The 14,916-nt window shown below is 42.1% G+C and overlaps 1 protein-coding gene across 1 annotated transcript in view; it reads right to left on the bottom strand.

Annotated features, from left to right (window-relative positions):
• Positions 1–7,320: 7,320 nt before the first annotated feature.
• The window catches only part of PLCXD3 (phosphatidylinositol specific phospholipase C X domain containing 3), a 189,665-nt gene continuing 182,069 nt past the window's right edge, over positions 7,321–14,916 (bottom strand). Inside the window, exon 4 of the mRNA XM_033957762.1 lies at positions 7,321–8,115. Coding sequence (XP_033813653.1) covers positions 7,959–8,115 — 157 coding nt within the window. The 3' untranslated portion in view covers positions 7,321–7,958. The remainder of the gene's footprint in view (positions 8,116–14,916) is intronic.

Here is a 14,916-nt window from a genome sequence, read left to right as displayed (position 1 = left end):
GAAATTGAATTAAATAAAATAAAGAGTTTTACCTCATGCAAAATTGTCATTTCTTTAATAAGACATTAACTATTTTTTTTTCTGAGGCCCTCCAAGTACCTTACAAATCCACAATGTGGCCCTGCAAATGGTTTGAGTTTGAGACCACTGAGCTATACCATCTGCTCTTACCACAACCTCTGGCAATGCGTTCCAGAGCTTAACTATTCTCTGAGTGAAAAATATTTCCTCCTTTTGGTTTTAAAAGTATTTCCCTGTAACTTCAACGAGTATCTCCTAGTCTTTGTAATTTTTGATAGAGTGAAAAATCGAGACACTTGTACCCATTGCTCAAGAGAGGGTTTTTCCCTTTTTACCTGAGCTGCTAAAACAGCAAACTTAAAAGTTTTTGGCAGATAGTAGATTAAAGCTGTCAAAAGAGAAAATGTGTAAAGTACCTGCTGCAATTTAATGGATGAATACAAGCATTGCTTAAAGCCTTATGTCAGGGTAAAGAAAGGCAAAGCAGAGAAAGTTGTTGGGTTTTGTTTTGTTTTTTAAGAAAGAACCTGAAATAAGGACAAGCCTGTTGTATGCAGGTGGACTTTGAATGATAAGAACCTGAAAAGGTTCCTTTGGGGAAGAACCATAACAGCGATCATTGTGGGAGGATGGTCCCTAGTGCCTTTGAGTCTGGCCTTCCTAGAAAAGCTCAAAGAAGCATTTCAGGTTGTGTACTGCAATAAATTGGAAAGAGAATCTTGAACGTTAAAAAAACAACAATCTCGCTTTTTTTAAAAGAAGTGTTTGCCTTGCCTGGGGAAGGTGTATTTAGCTCAGCCTAGGAAGATCAAGCACAAAGCCTGTCTTAAGGTGGGCATGGACTATGCTTTAGAAAGGAAGTGATGAATATTGATTTTTGCTGAAGCTGAACTTGAATTTATTTTTATACCTTTGGGAAAGGAATTGTTTATGAAGTAGTTGTTGAACCCAGAAGGAGAATGCTGTGCTGAATGTTACAAAGCTGTTTTCTTTTCTTTGAATTATTTTGGGATGAAAATCAGGATCCAATAAACCTTTTTTGAATTCAGAGTTTGGACGCTATGACTCTTTTGAAAACCTTTCACCTATAGTATCATGAGAACCACCAACTCCAGGTGACTCCGCTCGGTCAGCGTTTATGCTAGGCCAGTAGAGGTCAGTTCCTTGGGCCTGGCCATGCCTGGCCACAGTACTTCAGAACAGCTCTGAAATAACTGCATTTCTGAAAAAAAGAGAGGGGGGTACTAAGCTGCAAGGAGCAGAAGTTACATCTTAACTTCCTTATTAGGCAGACTGGATGGTCTATTTTGGTCTTTATCTACTGTGTTGTAATAATGTTAACATTCATAAAAACTTGAGTGCCTGGCCAAATTGTGCATGTCCAAGTTATCCTGATTTTTAGTGATTGGGAATTACCCTAAATTTAACCATCTAAAATTAAGCTAGCTAGTCCTTTAAAAATTCCCCGCAAATCAAGCAATCTCTTTTCCTTCCTACCTTCTTCCCTCCCTCTTGTGACATAAAAAGCTTACCCAGCCAGATCTTTATCTATTTTTGGAATGGAGAGAGAGAATCTACAGCAGGCAGGGAAAAGAGGAGGAAAGATTGAGCCACTGGAAAGCATATACTGTATATATATATTTAAAAAAAAAAGATTACAGCAGAAGGGACAATGGAATAGCAGTTGGTTTTTTTTGTAACAAAATTCATGACAGACGAGAATAGAAGGGGAGGGAAAGAAGTGGGAGAGATTTTTATTACGTCACTTAGAAGAGAGGTTGGATGAAAAGCTTAGATTTAGCTGTCCAAGTTAGAATAATTGAATTTTTTGTGGCTACATATGGGAGGTGGGGGGAGGGGGGGGGCGGGGAGGAAGAAGTGTAGTTATGAATATACTTTAAGAGAATAATGCAAAATTGTTGCCACTTAAAGCATGTTACAGTAAGTGGTAAAATGCATTTTATTATGATGCATGTTGGTCTATATCACTATAAGCTCCATAATAATGAGATAGTAAGTCTGCAATTATATGAAGCACCCCTTATTATTATCTGTTGAAGTCCACGAGCTGCTTTATTTGTGAAAATATAATACCAGATCAAAGCTGGTATTATTTTCTGACTATGAGCATGATTAGACCAATCCCCCAAGCAAAGACTTCCTAATTGAACTGATCACCCTAACACCAGGCAAGCACTTTCCTAAAGCCCAGTCCAAGGATCTCCAAAGACTACCATATGTCTCCCCTGGGCCTACCTGAACCAATCCATGGTGGTCCAGTGGTATAGAGTAGGAGCTATCCCCAGAAGCTTCTACCCCTTTTGTCTCTGGGTTTCAAATGACAACTCGACCCTTAACAGCAATCTTGTGATACTACTGCTAGGAAGTCAAGCTACCATATAAGGCCTTTTTGCTCTTAAGGTTGTAATATCTATATAATTATTAATGAAACCATGGATTGGTTGTCCTATAACTAGCTTATCACCACTCTATTTATAATATTCAGAATTATATTCTACTTTATAAAACCCACATGGTTTAATTAACACCAAATTTTGTTTCTGTTCAATGGTAAAGGTAGAAATCTCTTAGGGCCCCTTTTTCAAAGCCTGTTGTATGTAGTAGCGATGCTGCTGCAATATGTGCACCAAAGCCCAAAGAAATTGAATGGATTTTGGTGTATTTACCAGGGAAGAATCGCTACTGTGGCTTTGTAAAAGGGCCCTAAGTGATAAATCACAGCAGATTCTATATAGGCACAGAAAAACTATTACAACTCTTCATTCAAACTCCAGGTTAATGCTTAAAATTCTAAAAACAATCCCCCGCTCTGAAAACTATATGGTGTTTCCTGGCAATTTGTTGGAGGATCCTCAAAAATTTTATATATAGTAATGATTGAGCTCACAAATGTGGGTATAAACAAAAATACAGAGTTCAAATTCAAAGGCATCTAGCTAGCTGAGTAATACCTCAGTTTCCTAGATCAACCCCTTTGAAACTGATAAATGTCAGGAGTCTAAATTTAGCTAGCCAAATACAGGGCAACCTAACTCATTCTGCGGTAAGAATATATGTTTCATTGATTTGCCACTGGAAAGAATAAACAATTTAACCTCAGTGAAAGCCTTTGCCGAAGAGACATGCTAGGACACGTCCCAGAAATTCCAGGGAAGGTTGGAAGCAGAAGGTTTTGTGGGTGGAATCTGAGTGTAGGAAATGAGGTACTTAGATGAGAGGAACACTGACCTTGAAAAGCAGATCTGAAGGATGAATCTGTACGGAGACAGAGAATGCTGTCATTGAAGGCAGCCAAGAGCTGGCAGCAAAAATGACTTTGAATGTTAGGGAGAAAGAGAGCTACTCTATAGGATATTGGTACAGACACAAAGGCAGGAAGGTGAGATTCAGTCTGGTAGAAACCATTTACAGGCAACAATCGCTTAGGCTTGGGAGGAAGTGAAGAAAAACTTCCAAAAACCTATTTTAAACTATTATCGGACATTTACACTGTCACCAGATGTTTTTCCTTTTTTTGTAGCATGCTTTTTCATGCTCTATTTGCCTGCATATGGAGGAGAGGGAAGAAAAGAATCTCCTGAACTTATTTTGCAATACAAGGGGCCGCTGGACAGTTCTCAGCCTAACCAACAAAGCTGGGGCAGTCTCCATTGAGGGCTATACACTTAGTCCAGCGATTTCCACTTTTTGCATTCCATATTTTTCCGACAGAATGAAAAAAGTGGGAAATCACTGGACTACGGGCTAAATTCTCAAAAATCCATGTTAAAAACCAAAAGGCCGCTGTCGCAGCCATTATTGTAGCGATTTAAAAAAGAGTGAGTCATTCTCTATACAATGCTCATGCAAATTAGGTTGGCAGAGAGTAGCGAAGATTTGCTAAATCTACATGTGTCCATCACTGGTGATAGCGATGGGCACATATGCAAAATAAACACAAAAACATAAAAAACAAAAACAAATTAAGCTGCCAAAGTCAAGCAATACCTCCCAACCCCCCAGGCAGCAGGAGAGATGCCCACTCCCGGCACCATGCAATGAACCCTGAATACTACCTGGCAGCAGGAGAGATGTTCACTTTCCTGACGTCAAGCAACCCCCCTAAAACACCCACCCCCCGGCAGTGGGAGAGATGCCCACTCCCGCTGCTGCTGTCAAGTGACCCCCCAACCCAACACCTCCCCCCCCCGGCAGTGGAAGAGATACCCACTCCATCCCGCTGCCAAGCAACGCATCCCCCAACAGCAGGAAAGAGGCCCACTCCCTCCTGCCACCATTCAAACCCCCCAATGTTTCTGTCCCCCTCCCCTTAAAATGTGTGGTCGGATAGATGCCTACTCCCTCCGGCTAGCATAGGCCTTATCCTCCCTGGATACACCAGGGAGGAGCCTGAGGCTCTGATTGGCCCAAGATGTTTATGGCCCTTCCTATGGGTGGCGGGGGGGGGGGGGGTCGCTTGATGTCGGCGGTGGGAAGGAGTGGGCATCTCTGCTGCTGCTGGGAGGTGTCGGGGGGCATTGCTTGGTGGCAGGAGGGAGTGGGGAGGGGTGGTTGTTAGTGTCAGATGATTGTGCACCATGGCAGGAGAGAGTGGACAACTCTCCTGCCGAACTTCAATTTGGGTTGTTTTTATAAATTTTAATTTGCATGGGGGAGGGAGAGTTAGCAGTGTTGGGTGATTCTGCGACATGGCAGGAGAGAGTGGGCATCTCTCCTGCCAATCTTCAAATCATGATTTATTATAATTATTTTAATTTGCGTGGGGGGAGGGATCTTTCCTGTCAAACCTTACTTTCCTGTCAGTGGCACGAGGTTAGAGAATCACTCAGCGATTATAGAGAATTGTTCGGAGTGATCATTTTAATATTCATGACCTTGCTGTACTACATTTGCATGGCAGTATTGGAGACTGCTAGAAACCTTGGAAAAGACCTCGGTATGCCATTTTGATAACCCGCCGCTAAAATACATGCATGCTAAACCAGCTGGAACCGGTTTAGCGAGCACGTTAAAGGCAGATTTTAGTTTGGAGAATCTGCCCCTAATTTGTTGGTTGGGCTGAGAACGTGTAGTTCCAGGAATTCCAGCTGTTTCTAAAGCTAACTGATAAAGCTTGTCAATTAAGAGGGAGAGTGTGGTGCAGTGGTTAAAGCTACAGCCTCAGCACCCTGAGGTTGTGGGGTCAAACCCCCGCTGCTCCTTGTGACCCTGGGCAAGTCATTTAATCCCCTTATTGCCCCAGGTACGTTAGATAGATTGTGAGCCCGCCGGGACAGAGAGGGAAAACTGCTTGAGTATCTGAATAAATGCATGTAAACCGTTCTGAGCTCCCCTGGGAGAACGGTATAGAACAGGGGTGTCAAAGTCCCTCCTCGAGGGCCGTAATCCAGTCGGGTTTTCAGGATTTCCCCAATGAATATGCATTGAAAGCAGTGCATGCACATAGATCTCATGCATATTCATTGGGGAAATCCTGAAAACCCGACTGGATTACGGCCCTCGAGGACCGACTTTGACACCTATGGTATAGAAAATTGAATATATAAATAAATTATGAATTGTTAAAATAGTTATCTATGCAATCTTAGAGGGAAAATGGATATAAATTATTGTATAGGTGGTACAGAATATAGATCATAGCTACTAGTGTACAGTAACTATGTAACTACTTTTACCTAGTAACTACTTTTACCTAGTCCGGTTTGTAGGATATCTCTAATGAATATGCATGAGACAGATTTGCTCTTTTAGGGGACCTTTTACTAAAGTGTGGTAATGAATTTAGTGCATTCTAAATGGAGGCAGACTGTGCTTGATTCAGGTGAGGCTACAGAGAACCTTTGCCATTTGTTTTGAACCAGAGATTTAAAATTATTATCAGCATTTTTCCTCTTTTTTTGAAAGAACTCATGCAGATTGTGTTTCGTGTGCCTAAGGGACTGAAAGAATTCCTTGTACAGACTGTGTTTCCTTTGCCTGAAGAAAGAGTGAGAAGAACATTCCGGGTATAAATGGAGCACCTGTTGAAAGTGTAATGGGCTGCAACAAGGATACCTTGAGCGGAAGTCAGAGTTCCCCCTCCCCCCCCCCCCTGGAAACACCTTGTTTGGACAATATTGGCCTGAGTTTTTCCATAGTGACAGTGACTGGAATTGAGATTGATACATATTTATTTTTAGTAAGGTAAATTTCCCATAGACAGTTAATTAGTGACAAGACTGTAGCACCCAGCTGTCTGGTGAACTCGCAGAGAAATGATATTATACATACATACATGCACACACACACACACACACACACATACACGCACAATTCCAATTTGTTTAGACAGAATTACAAGATCAAACCAGTTACTAGTCAATAATCTAAACTATGGACTGATCATAAGGAACAGGCAATAGTCACTATGATGGTATTGTAAAACTTCCTTTTCTTCTACTGTTGCAAATAGTATCACAGCACAAATGCAAACTTCACATCCACTCAACAGTGCAAGAAAATTATCTCATTCAAATATGTTACTGAACTCAGCTTTTCACCACAAGCACCATACTGCACTCTCTGTCACACTTTTTCCTTTGAAGTCAATATGCCTCCCTGGTCATTATACCACCCGTGCAGTATTTCAAGCATTCATTTAGCCATATATAATTATTTGCAAAACAATTTGTACTTAACAGTGCAAAGATTATTTTTTTAAAAACATGACAATTAAATTACTCTAAAATAGGATTTTCAGTGAAAATATAAGAGCAACAGAAAGACAAGGAAACATATACACAAACATTTGTAGGACCCCACTTTCAAGGACAAACAGTCAAGAAAACACTAGTACGGATTGAGCAGGGACCGATATTTCAAAAAGGTTACACCAATGAGGGAACAAAAGTCAGGTCCTGAAAGACACTCATATAATGTTAACAATCTGTATACATTTAAGAATATTCTGATTTGTAACAGGATCTATGAATGGCTCCAAAATAAAGAATGGGAAAAAATCCATTTTTTGCTGCCTGGGGGAGGGGAGGGCAATACATAACAATTGTATCAACATCATCAAAACATTTTACTTATTTTCAGGTTTCATAATGCAAATGTAGACTATGGGCCTATTCTGTCAAACTGCGCTAGCAGATTTTAGCGCAGAGAGGCGCGCTGAATGGCCTGCACTGCTCCCAACGCTCATAGGAACTCTATGAGCGTCGGAAGCAGTGCGGGCCATTCAGCGCGGCTCACCGCGCTACAAACTGCTAGCGCAGTTTGACAGAAGAGGCCCTCTGACTTCCACTTCATAATCTGAGAAATGTTTCCATTAGAAAAGCATAGAGACCTTAAGATGCAGTTATTCCCTCAGCCTTCAGCAGCAGGGAAATAATTATCTGATGACCATTATGCCCTCTGTCTTGTTTTCTCACAAAAAAGCTTCAGTGTCAGTCTATATTTGATATATACATATATTCCACCAGCAAAATCAAGGCATAAAAGCAACACCTATTGTCATGTTATCATATGGTCCAAAACTATAAGCTAAACCAATGAATTCATTCTTAGCATCTGACATGGATTGTTTCTTACTATAATTTTGGAAGGTGAAAGCTCTATTCATAGAAATAAATCTAAATGAAAATAAACTATATTAAGAAAAATGTGTGCCTCCTCTAACATTTCTACTCAGTTTATCTAAGCGTGTTCTTTTTTTCTTTATATTTTGCTTGGCAAAAGAGAAGCAAAATATGGCTATTAAATTGGCAAAAGATCTTAATCAAAGTTTTCCCTTAGCCTACCCACTGATAGCCCTAAACACCTTACAGAGTCAAAGTGTTACAGGAAGATCTGTGTGTTACAAGATATATGTTCTAATACAAGTCGTTTCCTTTCATATGATTCATGTAAAGTAAACATGTACGGTACATTTATCATGTTGTGTTGGCTTCTCCTTCATCCAAGAGATAGTTGAGATTTATGACAGTGCTGATAAATTCGCCCAGTTCTACAAAGTCTGCGGTCACAATATTGATGCCACTTTCTCCCGGTTTCTGTGTGCGGACCCAATGCATCATTGCAGGTAGAGCTCTGGTGAGAAGAAAAAAGACAAGAAAAACTGTTACTGGGCTGAGCCATGAGCAATAAACAGTTTTTACAACACAGAGAGCAACTTTCGGTCCAATTCTTCCTATGTTAAAGAATGTGTTTAAAATCAGTCCATCCATTTCTAGAAACTAGTTTAGTCTCCTGTATTAAATATATGGCTAACGGTCTCAACGTATTGCATTATTAAAGCAAAAATATCAGCATCTTGTCTTTGGTTATCAGTTCTATTTTATGTCTTCTTCTGCAATATGTTTATCTTACACAGTGGCATACTAAAAGTAGAAGGCACCTGGGGTGGTGTTCCCCCCCATGCCCCTCCATACCTTCCTCTCCACGACCCACTCCTTCCACACACCCCTGATCCTTCCCATCCCCCATTCTAAACTTGCGCTCTCTCTTCTCCCCGTACTTCTTAATTTTTGCCAGAGTGAGTGGCTTCTGCAGCATGCTCCTGTGACCCAGAAGTGATTCAGAGGGGAACCAGGCTGGCACGAGCAACAAGCAGAATTGGGGGGGGGAGGGTGGAGATGGCATGGTGTGGCAGGGTGTGGCAGAGAAGTGCCAGCATCCTCCACCGACTTGTCACCCAGGGTGGTCTGCACCCCCACGCAAACCAATGGTCATAGAAACATGATAGCAGACAAAGGCCAAATGACCCATCTAGTCTGCCCATCCGCTGTAACCATTATCTCTTTCTCTCCCTGAGAGATCTCACGTGCCTATCCCAGGCCCTCTTGAATTCAGACACAGTCTCTGTCTCCACCAACTCTTCCAGGAGACTTTTCCATGCATCTACCACCCTTTCTGTAAAAAAAAGTATTTCCTCAGATTACTCAGGAGCCTATCACCTCTTAACTTCATCCTATGCCCTCTCATGGCAGAGTTTCCTTTCAAATGAAAGAGACTCGACTCATGCACATTTACATTATGTAGGTATTTAAACATTTCTATCATATCTCCCCTCTCCCGTCTTTCCTCCAAAGTATACAGATTGAGATCTTTAAGTCTGTCCCCATATGCCTCATGATGAAGACCAAGCACCATTTAAGTAGCCTTCCTCTAGAATGACTCCATCCTTTTTATATCTTTTTGTACACAATATTCTAAATGAGGTCTCACCAAAGTCTTATATAGGACCATCAATACCTCCTTTTTCCTACTGGCCATACCTCTCCCTATGCAACCTAGCATCCTTCTAGCTTTAGCCACCACCTTCTCATCCTGTTTGACCACCTTAAGATCATCACATGCAATCACACCCAAGTCTCGCTCTTCTGTCATGCACATAAGTTCGTCACCCCCCCTAAACTGTACCGTTCCTTCGGGTTTTTGCAGCCCATATGCATGACCTTGCATTTCTTAGCATTAAATTTTAGCTGCCAAATTCCAGATTATTAGACAAACTTCACCAGGTCATTTTTCATGTTATTCACACCATCCTGGATGTCTACTCTATTCCAGATTTTGGTATCATCCGCAAAGAGGCAAATCATATCCAACAGCCCTTCAGCAATATCGTTTATAAAAATGTTAAAAGAACAGGCCCAAGAACAGAACCTTGAGGCACACCAATGATAACATCCCTTTCCTCAGAGTGCTCTCCATTGATCACTACCCTCTGTTGCCTTCCATTCAACCAGTTCTTGACCCAGCCCATCACTTTGGGACCCATCCCGAGGGCACTCAGTTTATTTATTAGACGTCGGTGTGGAACACTGTCAAAGGCTTTGCTAAAATCTAAATATACCACATTTAGCGCACATCCTTTATCCAATTCTCTGGTCATCCAGTCAAAGAAATTGATCAGATTTGTCAAACAAAACCAACCTCTAGTGAATCCATGTTGTCTCCGGTCTTGTAATCCACAGGATTCCAGAAATTTGACCATTCTCTGTTTTAAAAGTGTTTCCATTAATTTGCTTACCACAGAACTCAGAATTATCAGCCTATAATTCCCTACTTATTCCTTACTTCCACTTTTGTGGAGAGGGACCACCACATCCGACCTTCTCCAGTCCTCCGGTACCACTCCCAACTCTAGAGACTCATTGAAAATGTCAGTCAACAGAGCTACCAGAACTTCCCTAAGTTCCTTCAGCACCCATGAAGGTACACCATCTGACACCATCACTTTGTCTACCTTTATTTTAGCTAGCTCCTCATGAACAGAACCCTCTGAAAATTGATCAGGGTCTATTACTCATCCATCCCTATTCACGTTTGTCTTCTGCGGACCTGCTCCCGGCGCTTCAGCCGTGAACACAGAACAGAAATATTTGTTAAGCAATTCAGCCTTTTCTTTATCAGCTTCTACATATTCCTTCCCTTCACTTTTGAGTCTCACAATGCTATTTTTGTACTTCTTCCTATCACTAATATATCTAAAAAATGTCTTGTCTCCCCGTTTTACCTTGTCAGCTATTTTTTTTCTTCCATTTGCATCTTTGCTTTTCTGACTACACAACCTCTCTTACCTTTTTCAGATATTTTTGCTTGTCTTCCTCTTTCTGTGATTTTTTGTAGTTTATGAAAGCTAACCTCTTATTCTTTACCTTCTCTGCTACTACTTTTGAGAACCAAAGCGGCCTTCTTTTCTTCTTACTTTTACTTACTTGCCTCACAAAAAGGTTTATCACCATTACAATCGCTCCTTTCAGTTTTGCCCACCGCATTTCCACTCCTTCCAGACGTTCCCATCCAGACAATTCCTTGACATAAACTCCCATCTGAACAAAGTTAGTTTTTTTTAAAGTCTAGAATCTTTGCTTTTGAATGAGCCCTCTCTACACCCATCTTAATATTAAACCGTACCATGCATTGATCACTGGATGCCAGATGATCATCCACTATAACAAAATGACTTGAACCTGGGTCCCCTGATTCTCAGCCCTTGGCTGTAACCTGTGTGGCCATTTTATAACATGTTGATACAGTGGTCACGGAGCCTGACGGTATTATAGTAAGGGGTTATCCTTGATAAAGCTCTACAGCGAAACATGTTGGTGCAATAATCCCTTGCCAGAGACCACATGACTAAGCTAAGCTAAGTAATATGCTTCTAATCTAATATTTAAGTTTCAAATAAGTTTTATACAAATTCACAAAAGTTAAGAAAATTGCAAAAAAAAATGCTGATAAATAAGATCCGATGACGAATTGACACGTAAAGCTTGGAGCAATGAAAAAGTATTGAGCTCCAAGTGGTGCCGCTGAGGATCTGGGAAGAACAGAATTTAATACATAAGGTCATTGAAGTGGTAGTTAAGTTTTACTACCATTTGAGATAGTCTTATTTGACTGAGTACCCTTGTGAAGTTTGGTGGTTGTGCTACTTCATAATTCATTTTATAACATGGACATTCCTGTGATGCTACACAGATGTCCATTCTAATAATGTCACTAGATCTATGCAGTGTTGTAAAATATATCAAAGACTATTCTTGCTGCATGGATTTTATAATCTACAAGCATGACAAATGTGAGGCTTTGAGATATTATTTACTAAGAAATTGATTAAAATGCATACACATATGATCATGAAAACTAGGAAGTTCAGATGGAAAAGCAGCCTCAGAAAGGTAAATTTATAGTCTGGATTTGAATGTGGCTAGAAAATGAACATGATGCACCAATCAATAGCCTATTCAATAACAGTGGTATCTGGTATCTAAAGGCCTTCCGATGGCACACCAATAAACCACTTCCCTCACTTGTCTCTCCTCCCCTACACACACACACATCACCAACAGAATATATACAAGACATAACTTGATTGGAAACAAGTATCTACAGTATTATTAACAGTCCAAACTTTACAAGTGGATAACTGAGGGAGGGAAGGTGAGGCACAAGAACATGTGTTAAGCACAAAGAAATCATGCTCCCACTAAAACTACCCATGTGAATGTACTCCCTGACCATCTCATTAGCTCTGCTCTTGGTTTTACACTTCTCTCTCCTTATTCGCGGTTTCAGCATTCGCGGTTTCTATTATTCACAGTTTTTAGCTTGCTGGCTCCTCCCCCAAATTACATCAGCTTGCATAGAGAAATCGCTGATTCCAAGGATTTACAGAAAAAAATCGCTGATTCCCAGCACTTTTTTCACCGTGTTTTGCCTCTCCTTCAGAAACATGCCAGGTCTCCCACCATGTTATTCACAGTTTTACCATATTCACGATGATTTTTATTAGAAAACAGTGAATAACATATGAAAAAGTTATTCGCAGTTTTTCTGTATTTGCGGTTCAGTTAATCCCCTATCACAGCGAATACGGAGGGAGAAGTTTACTGCTGCTCCAGACCAATCACACCCAGGGGAGCGTACAAGAAGACTTTAGAGCCCTGGGTGAGAAGCTGAGGAGGATGGAAGCGCAGGTGGTCTTCTCCTCAATCCTCCCAGTGAGAGGCAAAGGTAGAGCCAGGGATGAGCGCATCCAGAGGGCTAATGACTGGCTGCGAAGATGGTGCAAGGAGATGAACTTCGGGTTTCTGCACCATGGAGAGGCGCTACAAGGACTACAAGGATCAGACAGGCTACACCTGACCAGAAGAGGGAAGAACGTCCTAGGACACCGACTAGCCCGCCTACTTCACAGGGCTTTAAACTAGGTAAGTTGGGGGAGGGTACAGGCTCAATCAACCCACCTGGCGAGCTAGGCTGCCAACACTTTTTGGAGACTGGGGTAAGTGGACACCGAAATTCTGGGTCCGGGACTGGGGCGAGTACACACATTTCCGAGTCTGGGGTGGGTACATGTTGTGATTTGGGGTCTAGGGAGGGTACACACCTTGCAAATTGTACCAAAGGAGTCCAAATAGCTCAAACGGGAATTCCCCCACAGGGTACACACATTTCTGTGTCTGGGGTAGATGCTCTCATTAAAACTAGCACTAAAAGCGAACATGCGACATGGAAAGCCATGTACATCAACGCCCACAGTTTGGGCAACAAGATCCTAGAATTAGAGACTGAAATGAGGAACGCTGACCTGGATGTGGTGGCGATATCTGAGACCTGACTCAAGGACTCCCACGGGTGGGACATGGTCATACCAGGCTACAATTTACTTCGCCGTGACAGGGAGGGCAAAATGGGAGGAAGTGTAGCACTATATACTAAAGATGACATTAAAGTGACCAGAATTGCAGATGTCAGGTACACAGGGGAATCCCTTTGGGTAAATTTGGCCAAGGGGAAGGACAAATGCCTGTATCTTGGCGTAATATACAGACCCCCAAGACAACAGGATGACCTGGATATGGAATTGATCGGAGACATAGAGAATATCACCTTGCGTGGGGATACAGTACTGTTAGGTGACTTCAATATGCCTGGTGTGGATTAGAACACACTTTCCTCTGCATCCAGCAGCAGCAGGAGGCTATTGAACTATATGGTATGGTTCAATCTCAAAAAGGGGTTCGCCAAATCTAACACATTGACCAAAGTCCTAAGCTTCAAGGACGCCAACTTCGAGGGCATGGAGGAATTCATCCATCAAGCGCTACAAAACCAAGCGGTAACAGATAACGTAGAAGAAATGTGGTCAGCTCTGAAAGATACCATACAGGAGGCAACCAACCGATATATAAAATCAGTAAGTAAACGGCGAAGGAACAATAGGCCACAGTGGTTCTCTGCGGAGATCTCGGGCCTCATAAAAGAGAAGAAAAGAGCGTTCATTTCTTACAAACAATCAGGGAATCAGGACTCGAGAGAAGACTACCTGGCCAAGGCAAGAGCCATCAAAACAGCAGTTAGAGAGGCCAAATTCCGAAACGAGGAGACGTTAGCGAAGAACATCAAGAAGGGCGATAAATCCTTTTTCAGGTATATTAGCGACAGAAACAGAAACACAGGCGGGATAGTACGCCTTAGAAAACCAGACGGGAACTATATAGAAGCGGACTCGAAAAAGGCTAAACTTTTAAACAAATACTTCTGTTTGGTCTTCACCCGCGAGGAGCCAGGATCTGACCCTCTGCTACAGACAAGGGATAGTTCAGTAGACCCGTTTAGTAGCTTCGAGTTTACGCCAGGCAGTGTCTACTGTGAGCTGTCTAAACTCAAGGTTAACAAAGCGATGGGGCCAGACAACCTACACCCCAGGGTGCTCAGGGAGTTAAGTGATGTCTTGGCGGAACCACTATCCGCGCTCTTCAATCTCTCCCTTAGTACGGGTATAGTCCCGTTGGACTGGAAAACGGCTAACGTCATTCCACTCCACAAAAAAGGTTGCAGAATGGAGGCTGCAAACTATAGACCGGTGAGTCTCACATCAATAGTGAGCAAGCTGATGGAAACTCTAATCAAACGTCAATTGGATACGATCCTGAACGAGGAGAATCTACGGGATCCCCGTCAACATGGATTTACTATAGGGAGATCCTGCCAATCCAACCTGATCAGCTTCTTTGACTGGGTGACGAGGAAGCTGGATGTTGGGGAGCCCCTGGACATCGTATACTTAGAATTCAGCAAAGCTTTCGATAGCGTACCACACCGCAGGCTGTTGAGCAAAATGAGTTCTATAGGATTGGGTGACACTTTGACAAAATGGGTTGAGAACTGGCTTGGAGGCAGGCGTCAGCGGGTGGTGGTGAACGGCACCCCCTCTGAAATGACGGAGGTGATCAGTGGAGTGCCGCAGGGCTCGGTCTTGGGCCCGATCCTGTTCAATATCTTTATAAGAGACTTGGCAGAAGGGCTTCGAGGTAAAATAACGTTATTCGCAGATGACGCCAAACTATGCAATGTAGTAGAAAGGAGTGCAACGGTCAA

Source organism: Geotrypetes seraphini, chromosome 1 (assembly GCF_902459505.1).
Source record: "Geotrypetes seraphini chromosome 1, aGeoSer1.1, whole genome shotgun sequence".
In the NCBI taxonomy this organism is placed as follows: Eukaryota; Metazoa; Chordata; class Amphibia; order Gymnophiona; family Dermophiidae; genus Geotrypetes; species Geotrypetes seraphini.
The sequence above is the reverse complement of the archived record's forward strand: the minus strand, read 5'-3'. Positions and strand labels throughout refer to the sequence as shown.